This window comes from Halichoeres trimaculatus, unplaced genomic scaffold, assembly GCF_033239565.1.
Source record: "Halichoeres trimaculatus isolate MK-OKI-2021-1 unplaced genomic scaffold, fHalTri1.1 fHalTri1_scaffold_4, whole genome shotgun sequence".
Lineage (NCBI taxonomy): Eukaryota > Metazoa > Chordata > Actinopteri > Labriformes > Labridae > Halichoeres > Halichoeres trimaculatus.
Window position 1 is genome coordinate 447147 of NW_027437182.1, and position 22646 is coordinate 469792.

Sequence of the window (22646 nt, forward strand, 5' to 3'; positions counted from 1 at the left end):
GACTCTACCTCCAGACATATTTTACAATCCCTGAAAAAATACACGAGAACGTCAGCTGACAATCATCGTTAAACGTTACATAAAGCCTCATTTTTAACCTTGTATAACTAATGAAAACAAAACTTTTCAGAAAAAAGAGGACATTTCTACCAGGTGTATTAATTTTTAAAGTTTGACCACAGCCCATCTGGAATGACTGGGGAGATGGATTTTTTAACCTATACTGCAGCCAGCCACCAGGGGGAGCAGTTTTTGTGGAGACCTCACTTCAAGCTGAGCAAGGGGACGTTAATTTTTTTGACAGTCTATGGGCGGAACATACAGCTCTAATTAAGTTTAATTAGGGAAAAAAAGACAAACAATTATAAAAATGAGAAACATCCCACACATCTGATGGATTCAGTCTGTGAAAGAGTCTGCCTGTTGACACTGTGGCAAAATGTGACATGTATGGTTCCAGAATGTAGTGACATCATCAGGGCAGAATGTAGTGACATCACAAAGACAGAAAGCTCTCTGTGCTTGATGAGGAACATTCTAGAACCTCATTGATGGAGCTGCAGCATAAAGGCTGTGTAGAGCTTTAAAACTATATATATATATATATCATAATTGTTCTAGTGTTATAGTATTTTTCTGTATTGAAAGATTGCATACTCACTTAAACCTTTATTTTAAAAAAAATGACACAACCTTTTTTTTAGAATAATAATTTTAGTTTGTTAAATGGATATAGAAAAAATTTGGGATCCAGAATTTTTTTTTTTTTTTTTTTTTTTAATTAATAATGGGTCTGGCTTTCCAGGGTTAACATCAAAATGTGTGGTTAAGGCTAAAATAACCTCCCAAATAAGGACGTTGATTCACTTATAGCCTGACTCTGCATAATGTCCTTCATCAAGATTATCTGTGTCTGAGACACACACACACACACACACACACACACACACACACACACACACACACACACACACACACACACACACACTGAGAGCAGGGCTGATAAGCTGCTGGTCTGCAGGTGCTGGAGGGTCACGATAGCTCCGTTGAGCTGACTCGTCCTCGCTGTGGTGACTGGTCGTCTCGTTTCTCTGATAAAGGAGAGAGAAGTTTCCAGAAGAGGAGATTTCCTGTTTCAGAAAGTCACACAGTGTTCTGCTGGGAGTTTGGTGGCTCCTCCCAGGGCACAGGTGGCGTGTGGCCTCAGACGAGCCGTGCACATGTGGGGATAGATGGGTGACCCTGAGAGCACACACACACACACACACACACACACACACACTCACAGATTACTGCCTGTTCTTACAGAGCAGTGGTTAAAGTTTGAGGCTCCCTCCAGAGACACCAGCTGCGTCTGAAGCTGTCGTACTGTAACGACTGGAGAGCGATCAGGAGACAAAACCCTGAAACACAAACAGCTGGCTCTGAGCGCTCAGGAGCTCCAAGGCCAAACTTTGTTCAACACACAAACACCTTCATTTCAATTCCAGGAAACATGTCTTAAAGTTTACAACCATGCTGAGCTGGGCTGAGAGGAGTCCTCTGGTTTCTCTGGATGGATTCGTCCTGCACCGTCGGCTCTTACTGCACAACATCCACAGGAAACGTCGCTGTGAAACCCTGTTTTCATCCTCCACAATGATGTGAATCATTTCTCCTCAAACTTTTGTTTCCCTGCAAACTTTATCTCAGCTGGTGGCACATGATCCGGCCTCCTGTCTGCGCCTTTGTCTTTGCTCAAAGCCCCTTAAAGGGAGACTCTGTTCACACCTCGCTGGACATTTTTGTCTCTATGGTGACAGAAAAGGCAAACTCAACACCTGATTCCCCGGAGCTCACCTGGGCTTCTCCTGCTCACACACACACACACACACACACACACACACACACATGCAGATCCTCTGTGCCGGCTGCGTGGCAGAAAGGTGTGATAATGGAAAAACACACAGTGCAGAAAACATCTCAGAGAAACCAGAAAATGAAATATGAAGAAAAAAACAAAATGATCAGGAAAGAAAGAAGTTCTCCTGAACATGAGCTTCTTCTTCTTCTTCTTCTAAATTATTCATGTGGGAACCATTCAGAGCACAGGTGTGTGTCTCTGGCACAGGTAATGTTCCACCAAGTGTGTTTGTGCGTGTGTGTGTGTGTGTGTTTGTGTGTGTGTGTGTGTGTGTGTGTGTGTGTGTGTGTGTGTGTGTGTGTGTGTGTGTGTGTGTGTGTGTGTGTGTGTGTGTGTGTGTGTGCTGATGTTAGATTATCTGCTCACTTACAGAGAGATTACTTGAGATTTTGAACCTAAGGAGTGTTCGGTACAAACCAGAGACAGAGGAGGGTTAGCGTAGCCTGAGACAGACAGGAAACAGGTAAACAGACAGGGTGGCTTATTTTAAAATAATGGGAAATTTAATCATCAATGCTCAAAATGTTCTTACTCTCACTTTCAATAAACCTGGATTAAAAAACTTGAGTTGCTTAAGAGCTCTTGGTTTTGAAAAATCTCCTCGTAGATGCCATAATTTTTGACCAAATCTCTCTAAAAAAGAGAACTTTGTAGTAAATTTTGTCAGGAATCCATCCATGTCATTTTTAAAGCTGTACCACTTTGACTTTTTGTGTAGAGGCCTATCTACAGCAGCTTGTGTGGAGCTGGATCCTCCTCTCCCATTCATTCTAATGGGGGGAGCTGAACGGGCTTCTTTGGGGTTCACCGACTTTGAGGGCTCATCATTCAAAAACTGTTTGAGAAACAATAAATTCCTATAGAACTTTTGTAAAGCAGGGTCCACTCTGTCATCTGAGCAAATTTCGGGCCGATCCCACTTATGGCCAAGGAGGAGAACATTTTTGAAAAAGGCCCAAAATTTGGCTTGATGTTTTTCGAAAGGCAAATTTCTGGCTTCCTGTTTGAGATAGCTCAGGAGTGTCTCTATTTAATTTGTGCGTCTCAATGAGACGAACATTTTGACATTGGTTTGATCTCTGTATGACATTCCTACTGACATTGAGAGCCGTTTTAGTGTGCCTAGGTGGCACAATAGAGCACATTTTGGAATGTCTGGGGTCAATTTTTGTATTATATCAAATTTTTGAGAGATGATATCTGTAATGTGTGACTGTTTACATCCTGGTAGAAGAGCTCTATTATGGTAGTAGCTGTTTACCCCAGCAGCAGCTGCAAGCAGAGAACGGTTTCCACGTACAACGTACGAAGGCACCTAAAGCAGGAAAATGACCGTTTGTGTACAAAGGTACCCGCCAGCTTTCACCTGGTTTGATTTCTGTGTTATCGTTTCCGTCCTGAGCCCAGAGACCGAGGCCTGATCCTCTCACTCCAGATGTGATTATGTAGACGCTATGCTAATAGGCCACTTGATGCCACTCGGACGTATTGTCAGGAGGTGAAACGAGGAGCCGTGTGTGGACGGCGCAGATTAATACGGCTGTTCCCATCATCACACACACACACACACACACACACACACACACACACACACACACACACACACACGTCTGCCCCTCCTTCTTCCTCTCTCTGTCTCTTTTGTATGACGAGAGGCAGAGTCAGTTCCTGTGTCATTGTTAGGGATCCATCTGCCTGCCAGCACACACACACACACACACACACACACACACACACACACACACACACACACACACACACACACAGAGCAGCAATTAAACCTGTTTGACACACTTGACAGAGAGGAGCTTTGGGCTGTGTGTCCGGCACGAGCCATCTGTGAACAACCACCCACACACACACACACACACACACCAAGGCATGTGTGTGTGCTAGATTTCATTCAGTCACATTCCCCCCTCCTCTTTTTTTATTTAGGCAAAAGAGCCTCCCTCCTCCTCCTCCTCCTCCTCCTCCTCCTCCTCCTCCTCCTCCTCCTCTCCTTCCTCCATGATGGACAGACGAGACACACGGGTTTCAGGAGGGGAAGGCTGCTGGGATGGACGGGTGGATGGATGCGTGTGGGTGGGTGGGTGCCTGCAGAGGGAGGACAGGCTGGATGGGTGGCAGATTGGGGAGCAGACCTTTCATGTGTTGTGGCTCCCTGAAGTAGGACACCGGGCAGACAGACAGAGACGGAGCAGCTGTACTGACGGGTGGAGCAGCCCCCATCTGAAGACAGTGTATTGATATTAGGCTGTTAACAGGAGATTACCATGTGTGTGTGAGTGTGTGTGAGTGTGTGTGTGTGTGACTGGCTCAGTCTGGGTCTCCAGAGTGTGTGTCAGAGGGGGCAGCTGATGGTGACGATGCTTTTGTTCTTTTTTTTTGTCTCATCTCAGAGTGCTCTACTTTCTGCTGCTGGCACGGGAAGAGAGGGGGATTAACAGGCTCATCGTTCAGAGCAGCGTTTTTGGAAAGAGTTAATCAGCTTAAACAGACTGTCATCCCAATTTCATATTTACACACAGCACTGTGGTTTTAAAATAGAGGTGGAAATAAAAAACAGAAACAGAAAAACCTAAAGTAAAAACCAACGAGTCGTCCTAAAACCAGAGGAACACCAAAACCAGAAGAATCAGGAACAGACGCAGTCAGTGTGATTCTTCAGGAGACGAGTCGGCCGTGGGTTTATCTTTTTTAATGCACTGTTATGTTTCATGATAACGACTTATTATCTCATTATCTCAACGTAACAAAGATTGTTTTCTCGTGATAATGAATTAACTAATAATGTGTTTCAACCTAAAGAGCTGCAACTAACGACTTCCAGCCACTGGCTGCCGCTGTAGCTGCCAGGAAGTCACACTTTACGCTAGTTTGTTTACTTGACTGGGTTTGTTTAGGGTCTACCTGTTAGCAGATAAGAGGCTGACAAACTCCTATCCATCCCATAGAGCAGGGGTCTGCATCCTTTACTTTCAGAGAAGCCATTTTTCCTCAGCTCACCTGGATTAAAGTCATTCAGGAGACACAAAATCTACTTTATCTTCACAGTCAAGACTAAACAGTGTACACAGTTCTATACATAGATCAAATCTGGAGAATTATTTATCAATTGAGAAGTTTTTTAAATTTATAAAATTGTAGATGTAAGTAAGTTCTTTTATGACTATTATTTTTAATTAACTTGAAAAATTTTCAAAAAGTTTTGCAAATTTAAAAAGAATTACAAGTTTCAAAAAAATACTTGTATTTTTCAAAATTTCAAAAATTGTGGACATTTTTGCAAAAATTTCAAGAAAAATAAAACAAAAATTTGCAAAATTTCAAAATGAAGTGGAATGTAATAAATTGCAAAATATCTGAAAGAATACTCGCATTTGATAAAATATAACGGTATTATTGCTTAACTCATCATATTTTGTTGTTTGCTAATCAAGCATGTATATTAAGCCAACACGTTGTCAGTTAAATGAATCACCAGTGCATTAAAAAAATCATTTATAATAAAGAAATATTATTCATAAAAAATTGCAAATCCATGGTTTTTCACGTCTTCCGTGTGATCTTGAAGTTTGGCCCTGACCATCTTTGAATTTCCATACGTGGGTTACAGTGTTGGGGATAATAATTTTGGTTTTGGTCACTTGAAAAGAATCACACAAAGCAAAAACTCTTGTACCACAGGAATCAAAGTGAGTGTTTTCATCTTATTTTAAGTAAAGAAAAAATGACTCACACTCACTTTCTGTCACATCCAGAAACACGTAAATCCTGAAACAGACATGAACCTGAAATCCTGTAAATCCATAATATCCATTTTAGCAGGTGTGTGTGTGTGTGTGTGTGTGTGTGTGTGTGTGTGTGTGTGTGTGTGTGTGTGTGTGTGTGTGTGTGTGTGTGTGTGTGTGTGTGTGCAGTAATCCCTGTATTATAGACTGTAAATACATGTCTGAACCTCTGTATCCCTGAGCTGGTGTCTCTGCCTCATATCATGAACCTGTCACGGCCTCTCGTCACGCTGTGGGCTGATCGCTCACTGTGTGAACAGGGTTTTCTCCTCCACTGGAGGGAAATGAGGACACTGAGGACACTGACCACTGCTCTGACACCATGCTTTAACCACAGTACAAACGCTTTTTCCTGTGGGGATGCAGATTGTTCAGTTTGTCAGTGTTGTTGTGTGAATTCAGATGCAGATCTGCACATTTGGAGCTGATTTCCTGCAGGATCCACATCAATGAGGATATGTGCTGATGAGGAGGCCGAAAACTCAATATGAGACTAGGAGAAGATGTCTATAGTTTCATGATCCAAACATGAAGATAGACGAGTCCATAGACATAGACGACTAAAATGACAGGGAGAGATGGAGGGAGGCTGTAAAGACGACGGGACTGACAGGACAGGGCTGTCAGTGTGAAAACCCAGAGTTCAGTCACTTTGGGAAGTCTCCACTGCTTCATTGAGCCACTTTAAAACATCACTGTCATGTCTGACAAACCCTCTTCTCCTAAGAAATCAGTAATCCAAAGATCTGCATCAGGCCATTGTAGTGACATTATTTACTCAGGCTGGTGGAGGGTATGAAGGACGCTGTGAGATGGTTAAACTGTTTTTGTCCATGCAATGCTTTGAAATGCCAAAAAGCTTTTACTTTGAAATGCTCTGCAAAGGAAGTCCCAAAGGTTGTTTGTGTGAGTGTGTGTGTATTTTGCAGTGTTGCTTTGCTGTTACAGCGTTGCACTGTTGTAATGTGCAGCTACATTGCAGTGCAGTGTTGAGTTGCTGTTGTGAAGTTGCATTGCAGCATGGCCTTCAGGTTGCTTTTAAATCAAAACATGTTCTAACCAGGTCTGAGGTTTTATAACCCAACCTGGACCAGGAGAGGATCCAGGAACTGAACTCCACAGTGTAATGTTTGTAGTTTGACTTTTCAGCCACCAATAAATGAAACATGAAGTTTTGCTTTGTAAAAAGTTTTTCTGTGAACAGTTTGGGCTGGTGACGTCTTTTAAAAAAAGTGATGTTTTACAGTGAAGCTGAATAAAACAGGGTCACAGTTTGTGGTCTGGATTAATTTACTGCTGGTTTGGATCTGTTCGTGGGATTTGTTGACACTTGGAAAAATACAAAACATCCCCAGCTGCTCCTCCATGCTGCCTGTGACGTCACTCCCCGGTGTGGCGGCAGCGGCAGCAGCCAGCAGCTCCAGTGACAGGCAGAGAGGGGGGGGCTCTGAGTGGAAAACCACAGAGTTTGTAACTTCAAGTCATTTTCCCACTGTCTTTGAAATGTAGCGTCTGCGCCTGCGCACAGAGGCTCGGCGAGCGGCGGGCTCTGGGAAAGACGGAGCCTGACGGGGGGGTGTTCCCGCTCTGCCTGTGGACCGCAGCGGCAGCGGGAGCGCCGAACACCCCTCCCGGAGCCGCGGAATGGTCTCTCCCGGCCGTTGTCAGCCTCTGCCTGCCTCCTCTCCTCAGACCTGGTCTTAAAATGAAGGCAGGAGGCCGGCGGCACCTGCGGAGGAGACGGAGAGGAGCTGAAATGTAGAGCTGGCTCCCACGGTCGCTTTCAGAGCCAGAGACCCGCTCAGACAGACATATGAGGAGCTCCAGGCCGCGGGAAGGACGAGTATGTCGGAGGGAGCCGCCGGAGCCCGCCGCCCGCTGCACACACAGCGTCCATTTCTGCCCGTCTGAGGCGGGAACCCACAGACAGCTCCTCAGGTCACATAGATAGGTAGATAGACTAGCTTATCTCATCTTTTTTAACTCGGAACTCGGTCGTTTTGGACCTGCTTTTTTTGGAGATTGTTCCGCGACGGGAAAGCAATGTATAACACGGTGTGGACAGCGGACAATAAGCCCGGAGAGGAGGGAGACTGGAGGGACTCCATGATGCCCTACTCCACCGAGCTGATATTTTACCTGGAGATGGACCAGCCGCCAGGTAAGAGGGAGACCTGGATGTGGGAGTGTGGAGGCTGCAGAGAGGAGGAGGAGGAGGAGGAGGAGGAGGTGTAATGTTTGGTTTCGTGACTGGGAAGTTTCACGGCGCACATCCTGGTGCTCCTCCGCCTCCTCCTCCGCCTCCTCTCCGGGCGGTGCGGAGCGATATTTGGGTCGCACTCCTCCAGGGATTTCTGCTGCTGTCTGCAGGCTCCGTGTCGCCTTACTCTTAAATCTTCTCAGGGATCGTGTGATCCTTTCTCATGTCATACCTCCACCTCCCATGTCAGCCCTCACTGTTAGTCTGCGGTTGTGTAAAAAGCGCAGTTTGGTGCTCCAAGTCTCATGTTTGCAGCTGAATGCGCTTCCTCCAGACAGCAGCTCTGTCCGGTGCCGGCAGGCAGCCAGCCAGCAGGGGGAGGGGGGTGGGATGGGACCGGGATGAGGAGCAAACCCGGGTAGAAAAGGTCCGGAGCGTTCCGCAACCGCAACACCGGACCCGACACACATCCCTGACTCTTTGTGCCTCTTCCTGCACAACTGTCACCCTCACCTGAGTCTGTTTCATTCACTTCTTCATCCATCCGTTCATTCATTCATTCAGTCAGTCACTGCTCGGTGTCATTTGACTCCCACCCCCCTCCTTCCTCCTTCCTCCTTCCTCCTTCCTCCTTCCTCCTTCCTCCTCCTCGGCGCTGAACGGATCGTGGCGCAGATGTGGGACGTTGTGTTGTTTCCAGGAGGCGCTGTTGAATGCCCGGTAGCTCTGTCCCCTTTTCTCCCTCATCCTTTCTCTCTGTGTGTGTGTGAGTGTGTGTGTGTGTGTGTGTGTGAGTGCTGCAGCCTGGAGTGCTGTGTGATCTGCTGCCTGCTGCAGGGATGGAGCAGGAAATTTGGCTCCTGCAGAAATGTGAAGTTTGTGTTTTTCTTTCCTCTGAAGTCTGTGCTGGTCAGTCACACACCGAGCTGCCCCCACAGCACCCAGGGGTCTCAGTCCATTCACACACCCTCCATATGAGTGTGTGTGATGTTTTACAACTTGTGCATCCTGCAGTGTGTGTGTGTGTGTGTGTGTGATCCCCTGTCATCAATCACTGCAGCTTTTTCAGTCACTCGCTCATCTCTTCGTCTTTGTCCGTGCAGAGAGAGTGTGTGTGTGTGTGTGTCTTTGTCTTTGCGTGCCTGACATGTAATCTGGAGAGCGGCAGAGATGCTGACGGGAGAAGTGGATGGAGGGATGGAGGGATGGATGACAAAGGCGCTGAGCGTCCTGCAGATGGTCATTAGAATATTTATCACTCTGGGATTGAAACGTGCGACTGTCACTGACAGTTAGAGTGTGTGTGTGTGTGTGTGTGTGTGTGTGTGTGTGTGTGTGTTTCTGCACAGGTTGGATGATGCACATCTCTTTTCACACACACCCAGCGTGAACACAGCCGTGCTGGAGCTCCTGGCTCTGACTCTCCAGGACGCGCAGCGTTTGGGTCCTGCTGCGTTATGTAACAGAGAGAACAATGAGCGCAGGAGAGATGACATCTCCTGGCTGTCTCAGCGCTCTCACAGCGCTCTAACCAGCGTTTTCTGACTGAATTATTAGTCTGAATGGAGTAAAATGAGTTAATGCACTCAAACAGGAAGTGCAGAAACTGTCATTGTTACAGACCTCATGGGTCGCTTTAAAAAACCTCAGCTTTAAAAATAAAACAGACTCAGATTTTTCAGTAAACTTCAGTCTTAATCAAAAACACTAAATGTTTAAATATTTTTATTATTTTAACCCTTTAACAGCCTGTTTGTATTGTTCCCATTGTTTTTCCCATTGGGAGGTGTGACTGTGTTGGATTTCATTGAACAATGGGAAAAATGTCTCATCTCATAGAAAACAGTAAAAATAAAAAAAATTGTTGTTTTTTTTTCCAAAGTGAAACCCTGACCTTAGAGAGTGTGTGGTTTGACTCTGTAATGACTGAGCTGTTATGAACTGTGGTAATGATGAGACTCTGTGGGACCTTTGTGTCCTCTGACGTCTCTAAACGGTCAGAAAAGAAGAATCTGACTCTGCCATAAAAACATGAATAAATAACAGTGCATCGATTTTATTTCTTATCATATGTTTGGTTAAGCAGGATAAATAACCCAAATTATGTTTTTAATTTTTTTTTTGTTGGTGGAGTTTCTTGTTTTGTTTTTTTCCTTTTTTCGTTTTTTCCTTTTTGTTTTGTTTTGTTTTTTTCATTTTTTTTCATTTTTATTTTCCTTTGTTTTTTTTTGGTTTGTTTTTTCCTTTTTTCTTTTTTTTTCTTTTTGTTTTGTTTTGTTTTTTCATTTTTATTTTCCTTTGTTTTTCTTGTTTTGTTTTTTCATTTTTTCGTTTTTTTCTTTTTGTTTTGTTTTGTTTTTCATTTTTTTCATTTTTATTTTCCTTTGTTTTTTTGTTTTGTTTTTTCGTTTTTTTCTTTTTGTTTTGTTTTGTGTTTTCATTTTTTTCATTTTTATTTTCCTTTGTTGTTTTTTTTTTTTTCCTTTTTTCGTTTTTTTTTCCTTTGTTTTTTTTGTTTTGATTTGTGTTTTCCTTTTTTTTTTTGTTTTTTAGTTTTTATATAAACAGTGACAACATCATGTAACCAAATGGGCATTTTAAGGGTTAAAATAATTTTTTTTTAAAATAATTAAATATTGGTGTATTTGATGAGGTTGAACGTTAATTAAAATATTTGAGCCAAAAAAAAGAGAAAAAAGTTGAATTGAATTCTAATCTCTTGTGTTTTTAAGCAGTTTTTGGTACAGGGCATCTTTGTCCTCTGATGTCCTCGAGTGGTAATTTTTTTTTTCCTCGAGTGTTGTAAATTTTAAGATTTTTAATCAAAAAAATAAAATTAAAAACAAAAAAAACTTTTCCGTGTGGAGGAACTTCGGGCTGGGACGATAATTTTACGATGTTTGGGGATGTTTGCGAATCTTTGATATTTCTGGTTTTTAGTTCATTTCTTAAACTCTAGATCGTGTAGAAAAGTTGATTATTGATGATGATGATGATGATGATGATGATGATGATGTCTACAGACTTCAGGAGCCATATTTCCCCCCAAAACAGCACATCATCATCAGAGAAAAACATTTCGCCCCCTGCTGGGGAAAAGCGGTAGTTTTCACCCAGCCCAGCTCATACACAAAGACCAAAACAAAGGAGTTTAATATTAAAAAAAAAGAGAAAAGAATCAAAATTTAAATATTTTGAAACTAAAAATCCTGATAATCATGAGCAACAACAAAAAAGGAGCAAAAACTGAGCTGGAAGGACCAACAGTCTCTGAGGGTTAAAGTCAGAGTGAAGCTTTTTCTGCAGCTGCTTCGATCATAAGTCGTCAAATTAGAACATCATCATCTTCATCATCTTCATCATCTTCATCATCATCGTGTGGGCCATGAGAGAGTGTGTGTGAAGTGTCTCTGGGTGATGAGAGCCTTAAAGCCAGGATCATAATCTGACCGTTCAGACCAGAAACCTCAGAGAGCTGTGACTGTCCAGCTCTGTCCTCATTTTCATTCTGTTTTTAAAACGATGTGCATGAAGCTAAATGAGATTTTATTAGAGATTTTTGCAGCTGATGCAGAGTTTTTGCAGATTTTCCGTTGGTCCTGGAGTCGTTTCATCCTAAACTTCAGATTTTGGAGTCTGAAGGATCCAACCTGTTGATTTAGCGCTGGATGCTCTGCAGCAGCTGCCACTCTCTGTGTGTGTGTGAGCGTCCCAGTAGGAGTAGATGTACCATAGGGTAACTCCACCTCCCTCCTCTCCTTCCTTTCTTCCTTCCTTTCTTTCCCTCCAGAGGCCCCCCCCCCTCCTCCCCCCGCTGCGTCCTGATTGGCCGAGTGGGCGGGCCTCCACGCCAGGATTAGTTGGCTCGTGGTCTGTCTTTTAGGATCAGCCTCACTCGCTCTTTTCTTCAGTCTGACGGAGCAGGAGCAGGAGGAGGAGGAGGCGGTGGAGGAGGAGGTAGAGGAGGAGATAGAGAGACTGAGAGAAGAGGAGGGAGAGTGAATGAAAGAGAGGGACAGAGAGGAGGAGGAGGGAAACAGCTGAGAGACGCGCGGCAGCATGCAGCTCACAGAGACGCTGGAGGACGGTAAGAGACGGAGCGCGGAGCTCCTCTTCTCCTCCTCTTCACCTCCTCTTCTTTCTTTTTATCATCTTTACTGTCACTCTGCAGCTCTTTAGTTGCTTTGTTGTTGTTTTCTTACATTTTGTGCAACTTTAAAAACATTTTGCTGCAACAATTCCTTCTGCAAAAAAAAATCTCCAAACTGCATTTTTTAGTTTTCTCTGCCTGTGCTTTCACTGACAGTTTTTACTTTGACTTTAAATCATGTTTAGGAAACAGAAAAGAAAATCTGCATTTTTTACTTTCACTTTTTTTGACACTAAAAGTGAAATTTCTCAGAGTTGCACGCCTCAAGTTGTAGGAATGTCAACCCGAGTGTTGCCAAACGCTCCTGTCAGAGATCCCCCATGTGTCCCCAGTGTGTGTCTGTGTGTGTGTGTGTGTTTGGAGTTTGTTTCAGTTTGTGCAGAGGTTTGTCTTCAGTGTGTGAGCTCTTGTTGCATTCAGGATCTTTGTCAAACCCAGGAGTTAGACCGAGCCGAGCCTCCGATCAGCTGATTTCAGGACCACAAAGACTCAGAGACTCTGCTCTTTGTGTGTCAGAGTGTGTGTGTGTGTGTGTGTGTGTGTGTGTGTGTGTGTGTGTGTGTGTGTGTGTGTGTGTGTGTGTGTGTGTGTGTGTGTGTGTGTGTGTGTGTGTGTGACAGTCATTGTTCAGGAGAGCTGTGTGTTTCTGCCCGTGTGTGTGATGGTAAGTGGTATCTGTGTGTGTGTGTGTGTGTGCCTGAGCGTTGCTCCTTTGTCTGCTGAGGGGGAGGGAGAGGGGGAGGGAGAGGAGGAGGCTGCGCTGATGCTCGCCTTTGTTCGCCGTCCCCTCCTTCCCTCCTTCGCTCCTCGTGCCTGACTCCTGGCAGGTTTTTAAACGCCGTGAAGGCGTGAAACGAATATTTGTGATGTTCCCTGACATTTCCTGGCGCCGTCCTCTGGGGTGGGACGGTTGTCACGGCGGGATTTGAGCGGTTTTTGGTGAAAAGAGCAGACTTATCAGGAGCATCGATCGTCAGGGGGCGTCAGGGGGTTTGGCTGCAGGAGTCAGTGACACAGTTTGATTTAATGCTTCTGGTTTCATCTGCACAAAGGACGTGTGTGTGTGTGTGTGTGTGTGTGTGTGTGTGTGTGTCAGTGTGTGTCGCTCATTGTCCTGTTGTTGCTCGTGCTGCTGCAGAAAGTGTTCCTCAGTGATTTGTAGATTTATTCGTCTTTTTGTCAAATCAAGCTGCACGTTTCTGCAGCTCTGGTGTCGCCTGTGCGTCCAGCTCCACGCCACTTTTCTTTGTTTGCATCCACCTGCACGTGCCCAACATCAACAACAACAACAACAACAACAACAAACAACAACAGCAATAAAACAAAAAATGTGCAAGACAGAGTTTGTTGAACAAACTCTTTCTTGCACATTTTTGGTTTTACTCAAAGTTTCCTTAAAAACAAAAAAAAACATCTCTGCAGCATCCGTCCTCCACATGGTCACAGTGCATTGGAGTGTGTGTGTGAGTGAGTGTGTGTGTGTGTGTGTATAAAGTGCTGACAGAGAGGCGAACGGTGCAGCTGCAGGAGTGACAGCTCTGGCTGCAGGAGGAGGAGGAGGAGGAGGAACAAAGACGAGGAGCTGTAACTCCTCAGCTCGGAGTAAATGTTGAATATTTCATCTGACGCGCTGCATGCTGCACGCTGCACGCTGCACGGCGTCCTCACAGCTGATGGCGCCACCTTCCTCTCCTGTTTGAAGCTTTATTGAATCCAGTCAAGTGCTGCTCAGTGATTAAAGCATTAATCTAATTAATTAACTCTGATTAATTGCATAAATCATCATTAAGAGGAGCGTGCACGCTGATTTTCTTGCAAAATGCCACATTTTTCATCAGTTTTCAGAGATCTTAAAATCCTAAAAACTCCATGAAACAAACTGATACGACTGTCAAACATTTTCTGCACAATAATAAAATCATGTTTTTGTTGATTTTGTGCTCTGATTTCCACTCAAACACACCTGTTTTGTGCAGGTGTTGCAGAATTAAAACATGTTTTCTGTGAATATCCCTTCTTTTAAAACTCTTTAATTAACTGTTGTTAATTAGTCTGTTTCGGGGCCCCCTAGTGGCTGTGGCGCTGTCAGCAGTCAGTTTAACAGTGCATATTATTATAAACATGACATTTTGTGCAAACAGAGCGTGCATGTGCTCCAGGATCGCGCTCGAGGTGACGAGTTTGAGCGAGTTTTTGGAGAAACAGGAGGTGTGAAAACTCTGAAGCGTCTTGTTTCTGGAGCAGAGGGAAGCAGCTGGTGGTCGACTTGTTGCAGGAACTCTGATGAAGAGCTTAATTTGATTGTTTGGATACGTCTGCTGCCCCCTGGTGGTTGGGAACACACTTCATCTGCATCTTTGGATCATATGATGCTGAAATGTAGAAAATGTGACGTGTCTGTGACGTGCAGTGGTCAGGATGTTCATGCATCTGCAGCGTACTCTCCCTTTAAACGATGGCCTCCACTCTGTGTGTGTGTGTGTGTGTGTGATTTGTGATGCAGCAGCTCTGCAGTAATTACGCTGCTGTGGTGTAAACTGCTCCAGATGTGTCCAGAGACTCGTAAACCTCGGTGAGCACGAGGTGTTTGTGTGAATCAGAAACATGGATCCTTAAAGTGAAACTAAAAGTAGATGTTGGGATATTTCTAACAACACGACACTCTTTGTACGCACAGAGTGAGTCTGATACTGTCAGGAAAAGTTAATTTTTGTTTAATTTTTGACATTTTTTTTGCACTTAATGATTTTCCTGGTAGCTGTCTTGAAGCAGGAACTTTCACTTCCTCCTGCAGCTCGTCTTTGTGTGTGTCAGTGCGTGCTCCATGACACACACACCATTCATCATCCCAGTAATTATTCTGTGTTTGTCGTGCAGCTGTTTCCTGTGTGATTAATAACGACGCTGCGCTCCTGCAGCTCTTGAAGTGACTGAGCGTGTGCGGAGTTAACGCTCTCCTGCTGCAGCCTCTGTGATGGTGGAAAGGATGAATAGATGTAAGCAAAGAGAGTTCAAAGAGCTGAGTTTTGTTTGTTTTCTGTTTCAGCTCTTCCTCCGAAGCCAGCGAAGCCCCAGCAGCCCTCGTCAGTCGGCGTTGGAGGGGGGAGCAGCAACGGAGCGAAGGATGGAGGCTCGCTGCAGGAGGCTGAGTGGTACTGGGGCGACATATCCAGGTAACAAACTCCGCCCCTCTTCTAAAAAAAACCTCACACAGGCTTTAGAAATTCATTTTGTTCTAGCACCAAACCCCATTCACAAAAACGCTTTTTTTACCCTACAGATCATGCTAGTCGTAGGCCAGCTCCTTCTTCTCTTGGAGGATTTTTTGAGTTGTTTTGTGTTACACAAATGTTTTATCAGAGCAGAATTAACCCTGAACACCTCCTAAATCAGAAAAAAGACTTTTCAGTCGCACACCTGCAAGCTTAAAGTGCTGCTAATAAAAATACTGTTTTTGTGAATGGGGTTTGGTGAGTCGATGCGCTAGCTAGTCAAATATCTAGATTTGAGTTCTGACAAAGAAAAATGTTATGACTGGGACTCTAGCAGCTTAAATGTGATGTTAAAACATCCAGTTCCTCTCTTCAAGAACAATTATTTCCTAACTTGAATGTTATTTAACAGAGATATGAAGGTTTTCATTTAATCGTCAACTTTGGTGGTCGCTTGTGGCCACACCCATTAAGTTACAAAAAATCTATAAATAGCTTTTAATCATCAATGTGTGTAGTATACACAAACCAAGTTTGGAGTTGATCTGATTAAAAACCTGGGACGAGGTTGTTTTGAAACGTACCCTATAAACCCTCAAAATCTGACATCTGACTCCAATTTCCAAACTTCCTGTTCAGATTTCACGATGGTCGTAAGAGACTTTTTTATAGGTCTGAGCGTTAAAGTTAAGCACAAAAAATTTCAGGCCTGTAGCTGAAAGTAGCTGGAAGGGCTATGTTTTTCTCACCTAGGGGGCGCTGTGGAGCATGTATTTGAATGAAAGCACTGTAATCATAAATTTTTCTCCATGACTGAATTTTGTGAGTTTTGTGAGGAGGACATGGAAGATAAAGAACATGAAAACCTGTAGGGACTACCTTTACTGCCCCCTTAAGGTCGAGCTCGGCCCTAACATCTGGATATGAAGGATGAAAAAGAAGAAACTCAGGTTTAGGTTGGCAGTGAATATAAAACAGTCACGTCTGTAACTGGTGTGTTTCTCTGCAGGGAGGAGGTGAACGATAAGCTCAGAGACATGCCCGATGGGACCTTCCTGGTTCGGGATGCTTCCACCAAGATGCAGGGCGACTACACGCTCACACTGAGGTAAAGTCTTCACTCTGCACCGGCCTCAGGGGGGGGGCATGCTCGAAACCACAGGGGGCCTATGTTTGCTGGAAGGAGCGCTAGATTACTTCTCCTGCCCCACTTACGAGCAGCCGTGCCTCCAGTTAGCTTCAGATTGAGGAGGATCATGTGCCGTGGAGCGTTTTGCAGACGCAGCATCCTGGTAAATTGGAGCAAATTGCCCACTGCCCTGGAAACGAAGTGCTGCGAGGCTCCGAGCCAGGAATAGGAGCTGTTAACGTGTGAATATTAAGAAACCTCTCTGTTACGGGGAGGATGTAGCTGACGTTTCCCTGCATCTTCTCTCCCCGTGTCCAGGAAAGGAGGCAACAACAAGCTGATCAAGATCTACCATCGGGACGGGAAGTACGGCTTCTCTGACCCGCTGACGTTCGGCTCCGTGGTGGAGCTCATCAGCCACTACAGACACGAGTCCCTGGCTCAGTACAACACCAAGCTGGACGTCAAGCTCATGTACCCCATCTCCCGCTTCCAGCAGGTCAGTGCAGAAAGGGTTGTTTTTTCTGTATAAGTACGATAAGTAGGCAGAGTCTGAGGTGAAGGGAGCAAACATGTTGTGTTCACACCGTCCTTGATTCAGTTGATCTGATGCTTCTTCTTCCACCTTGGTTCTTCAGGATCAGCTGGTGAAGGAGGACAACATCGACGCCGTGGGCAAGAAGCTGCAGGAGTATCACAATCAGTACCAGGAGAAGAGCAAAGAGTACGACAGGCTGTACGAGGAGTACACCAAGACGTCTCAGGTACGTGCACGCCCGCTCCCCTCTTCACGCTTAAACCAACCTCAGCGTTGGATCCTGACGAGCCTCCGTCTCTGCCACCTTTAGGAGATCCAGATGAAGCGCACGGCCATCGAGGCCTTCAACGAGACCATCAAGATCTTCGAGGAGCAGTGCCACACGCAGGAGCGCTACAGCAAAGACTACATCGAGCGCTTCAGGCGCGAGGGCAACGACAAGGAGATCGAGCGGATCATGATGAACTACGAGAAGCTCAAGTCTCGGCTCGGGGAGATCCACGACAGCAAGGTGCGGCTGGAGCAGGACCTGAAGACACAAGCCATGGACAACAGAGAGACGGACAAGAAGATGAACAGCCTGAAGCCCGACCTCATACAGCTCCGCAAGATCAGGGACCAGTACCTCGTGTAAGTGGAGACCTGAGAGTCCTTCAGACCCAGGAAGTGAAATACGATAACAGGTCCTGGAAGAACGCTCGGCCTTCACTGCTAATCTAATCTAATCTCATCAGAGCGATATGAGCTCAAAATAACCCTGAAGATTTATAACCTCTGCTGCCGAGAAAAGCAGGAGTGAACAGGAAGTGATCAGGAATGTTTCTGTCTTCAACTTTTTCCAGATTTGACTTTTTTGATGGTTTTGAGGTTTAGTCCTTTCCCTCTTCAGTTATCTGTTCAAACAGAAGCCAGAAACCATCCATCTGTTCTCAAAAGGCTTTTTATAAAGTCAGATACTTTCCTCATTGGAGCAAAGTTGGAGACAGTTAGAGACTGTTGACTTTTTTTTTTTTTTTTTAAAAAAGGGGTATTTGACCTTGTTTTGTCCCTCTGGTGTCCCGGTACTTTCTGACGTTTAGTTAAACCCGTATTTCCTAAACTTCCTTAAAGCTCTACACGGCCTTTATGCTGCTGCTCCATCAATGAGGTTCTAGAATGTTCATCATCAAGCACAGAGAGCTTTCTGTCTTTGTGATGTCACTACATTCTGACCTGATGATGTCACTACATTCTAGAACTCTCTGATCTCTCTGAGAGTTTTTAAAGCAAACTACAGACCCTTAGCTTTTTAACCTGGGGTCAAAACTTTCAGCCTGGAACTGTTTTATCAGTATCATTATTTTATTTATACAGCTCCTAACAGAGTGTGTAGACATCACCATCGTGATTTAACTTTTTCACATGGTCTGAAGTTAAAAATGCTTAAAAATGAAAAAAATGAAAAAGAGCCAAATCAGGAAAAAAGCACATCATCCCAGCCCTACAAGTAACAGTGTCTTTATTTTGTCCCTGTGGTGTCCCTGTAGTATCTTTACCCAATTTGCTGCTCATAGAAATCCTTTTTTTTCTGCCTGGTGTTTGAAGCGTTTTAAAGATGGCTTTATCAGCCTGTGTCTGAAAAACTTAGCTTTAGCTGCTGTCCCTTTAAGACGACCCCTGGCCCTCTGATTGGCCAGTCCTCTGGTGAACATGTTTGAGCATTTTGATCAGTTTACAAACAGATTGAGGGATTCCCTGGTCAGAGGAGCATGCTCCTGTCTCTCAGTCTCTCTGTGTTATAAATGAAAGCGGCCTTTTGAAACGGTTCCTTGTAGCTCTAATGGTTCCTCCTCTCTTCTGTCTGTGCGTGTCTGCAGCTGGCTCAATCACAAAGGAGTTCGTCAGAAACGAATTAACGACTGGCTGGGAATCAAGAACGAGAACACTGACGAGTGAGTGTGTTTCCCTTTGTCCTGTTCTGCCTGTGCTGCTGATTAGCATCCAGGGTTAGCTCTGTTAGCTGTGTGATCCCTGCTCACTGACTGTTAGCTTACCTGCTCTGACAGGGCTAACGCTCCTCTCTCGTGTGTGTGTGTGTGTGTGTGTGTGTGTGTGTGTGTGCAGAGGATACTTTGTGAGCGAGGAGGACGAGAACCTGCCTCACTGCGACGAGAAGAGCTGGTTCGTCGGGGACCTGAACAGGACGCAGGCGGAGGAGCTGCTCATCGGGAAGCCGGACGGAGCGTTCCTCATCAGAGAGAGCAGCAAAAAGGGCTGCTACGCCTGCTCTGTCGTGTGAGTACACGCATCGCACCATGCTAACTACATGCTAGCTACAGGCACTTAGCATGGGCTCAGTGTTAGATTTGGTTGATAATTACTACTTTAAAGTTTATCACACACAGACGGAGGTTAACGTGTGCAGGATTAACCCTTCCCGCTCTCTGTCCCCTCAGGGTGGAAGGCGAGGTGAAGCACTGCGTCATCTACAGCACGCCGCGAGGCTTCGGCTTCGCTGAGCCCTACAACCTGTACAGCAGCCTGAAGGACCTGGTGCTCCACTACCACCAGACCTCCCTGGTCCAGCACAACGACTCGCTCAACGTGCGCCTCGCATACCCCGTCTACGCACAGATGCCCTCCGGACGCAGATGAACCCCACCCGCCTGGCCACAACCCCACATAGACAACAAAGAGACAACAAACCATCCCTCTCTCATGGAGAAGGGACGGGGAGTGAAGGAAGGAAGGAAGGAAGGAAAGGAAAGGAAAGGAGGGAGGGGGGTGGTTGAAACCCAGAACCAACACCAGACCCCGTAAAGATAGAAACAAATGAAACACTTGCTGCAACACACACGTCAGCCACCTTGGAGTTATATATTTTTACAAGAACATTTTCGGAGGGCATTCTTTCTAAGACTGCTTGATTTGCACAAGGAAGTTTTAAATGTTTGTGAATGTGAAAAAATGACTGAAGGAAGGAAGGAAGGAAGGAAGGAAGGAAACGGAGTAGGAGACGTCAGAGTTTCAGGTCGACCCCGCTGCTACCTAAACTCCAGCTCAGACTTTTTACCCAGAAACTCCAAACACAGACCACCAAGACCACAAAACATTCCCACCTTACAGTTTTGGTTTCCCGCCCTGACCCCGGCGTGCGAGCGTGTCTGGAGTCGTTTCCATGTTTCCTCTTGGTTTCCTCTTTGTTTCCTTTTTGTTTCCTTTGTTTGTGGTGAATGCAGGAGGAGACAGTGTCTGCTCTCTCTTCGTACGAAGAGCAAAACTAATGTAGCATAACGAGACAACGGACACGTCTTCTCCTGTGTGCTCCTCCATGTAGACTGCTGCTGCTGCTGAGGGGTTGGGGAGGGTGGGGGGCACAGGCCACACGAAACCGTTTTTAGTCTCGATGGAGGAGGAGAGGCTCGCTTTTCTACTAATGTTTGTTTTTCTCTGCTGGAAGTTTCTATTTAGTGAGTGTGAGTGTGTGAGTGAGTGAGGAAGTGAAGGAACCAGAGACCAAAGTTGGTGTGGAGAGATGGGGGGGGCAGCCAGAGTGTGTGAGAGTGTGTGAGAGTGTGTGTGTGTGTGTGTGTGTGTGTGTGTGTGTGGTAGTGTTTTTGTGAATGGAGGAAAAGCAAACGAATGGTGTGTCAGAGACCACACATAAAACCGAGTTTGGGCCGCGTGTTTTGCAGCTCTCAGCCCTTCTATTGTTGTTGTTGTTGTTGTTGTTGTTGTTGTTGGTAAACCAAATGGTACGTAAACAAACGGCCGTCTGCAAACACAGATGGTCGAGTTCGAAGCACTTAGAGCCGCGTCTGTGACCTCGGCGCTCTGCGAGCTGCACAAATATATGATTTATGATCCAGTTCCTAAATTAGAAAATCCTCAGGATGGTGTAACTCACAATCTGAGGGAGTTTGGCGCCCCCTGTGGCGAGAGCAGTTATTACATTTCCTTTTTTTTTTAATCTTTAGACAAAGACACTTCTCCTGTCATCCAGCTGCAGAGTCCGTGTAATAAAAACTGCAAAAAAAAACAAAGGTAGTGAAATTTATCCACGTAGCTCATTTGTTGATACACGTTAGTTTTGTATCTCCTCATGGGCCAACATTTGGTTTTAGTCACTTTTATGACTTAAATCAAAATTTCAAACTAAGAATGCTATTACTCTCAGTTTAAGCGAGTTTGGGGCCCCCTGTGGCAAGAACAGTCATTGCAGCCTTTTTTTTTTTTTTTTTTTTGGCATTTTTGTCCAAATGTAAAGACACTTCTTCTGCCTTCTTTTGTGCGCTGATGGCGTCTATTCTGCCAAGTCTTTGTGATATTAAATGCAAAAGAAAGGTGTTAAAATTCGGCCTCATTTAATATTTCCTCATGGGCCAACATTTAGTTTTAGTCACTTTTGTGGCTTTAATCTAAATTTTAAACTTAGATTGTGGTGTAACTCTCAGTTTAAGTGAGTTTGGCGCCCCCTGTGGCAAGAACAGTCATTGCAGCCTTTTTTTTTTTTTTTTGGCATTTTTGTCCAAATGTAAAGACACTTCTTCTGCCTTCTTTTACAAACTGAATGCATCCATCTGCCGAGTCTTTGTGATATAAAATTCAAAAGAAAGGCAGGGGAATTTGGCCTCATTTCATTTTTCCTCATGGGCCAGCATTCGATTTTAGTCTCTTATGTGTCTTTAATTCCAATTTTAAACTTAAATTGTTCTGTAACTCAGTCTGAGTGAGTTTGGCGCCCTCTGTGGCGAGAACAGTCATTACATCTCTTTTTTTTTGCATTTTTATCTGAATGTAAAGAGACTTCTGCCTGTTTTTACAAGCTAAATGCGTACGTCTGCCGAGTCTTTGTGATTAAAAACTGCAAAAGAAAGGCATCACAATTTAGTTTCACGGCTCAATTCAGTTTCCTACAAATGTGATTGAGGAACAAAATGATTGTTTTTGGAAGCTTTCAATCTTTACTTTGCAGCGTGCAGAGCACTGAGGTCACAGATGTCGCCAACCTTAAACCAGACAAGAGGAAAAAGTCTCAAACGTTCAGTTTCACCAAAACGATCCTTTGAAAGGAGGCGTGAAGGAGGCGTGAAGGAGGCGTGAAGGAGTCTGACCGTGGAGCCTGAGCCTGGTTTTATGTGTGGTTTTGAGGAACAGGTGAATGAGTATATGCTAACGACTGTGTGGTTGTTGAACTGTTTTTTTTTGTAACAAACCTTCAGAAATAATAAGCTTTGAGAAATGTTGTGTGTGTAAACGCAGAGCAGGAGGACGGAGAGCGTCCGAGCTGAAGACACAGGCTTTAGAAGAAAAAACTGAAAACTTGAACGAACGTGCAATCCAGCGTGGTGTAGTTCAGCAGTCAGGCAGAGGCAGAGAGATGCACTAAAGGTCCCAGAGATAATCAAAGTGCACAGTCAAGCTTTGGTTTGTTTGTCTGATTGAACCGTTTCCTCTTTGCTTTGTTTTCTACTCCCATTGCCCCGGTGCTTGACTTTATAACCAGTGGAAGCTTCACACAATAAAAACTCTGTTCAAACAAAAGTGAAAAACTAAACCACGTTGCATTCAATTCTTCCTGGAAATCTGAAATTCTGTGATTGGCTGTTGGGATGAGGATACTGCTCAGCCATTGGCTCTGATTGGGGAGGACGATGAAGGGGGGGGGTCAGCATGTCTGTGGATGTATTATTGAACAAACGACACTCAACAAGAAATGATTGGAAACCAATTCCTGGTCA

At 44.8% G+C, this 22646-nt stretch overlaps 1 protein-coding gene across 1 annotated transcript in view; it reads left to right on the forward strand.

The window, feature by feature from the left end:
* The window catches only part of pik3r3b (phosphoinositide-3-kinase, regulatory subunit 3b (gamma)), a 218639-nt gene extending 197203 nt beyond the window's left edge, over positions 1–21436 (forward strand). Inside the window, exons 8-15 of the mRNA XM_074668892.1 lie at positions 15094–15220; positions 16269–16367; positions 16707–16887; positions 17027–17152; positions 17237–17556; positions 18783–18857; positions 19030–19200; positions 19362–21436. Of these exons, the coding sequence (XP_074524993.1) occupies positions 15094–15220; positions 16269–16367; positions 16707–16887; positions 17027–17152; positions 17237–17556; positions 18783–18857; positions 19030–19200; positions 19362–19560 (1298 nt within the window). The 3' untranslated portion in view covers positions 19561–21436. The remainder of the gene's footprint in view (positions 1–15093; positions 15221–16268; positions 16368–16706; positions 16888–17026; positions 17153–17236; positions 17557–18782; positions 18858–19029; positions 19201–19361) is intronic.
* The last annotated feature ends 1210 nt before the right edge of the window (positions 21437–22646 follow it).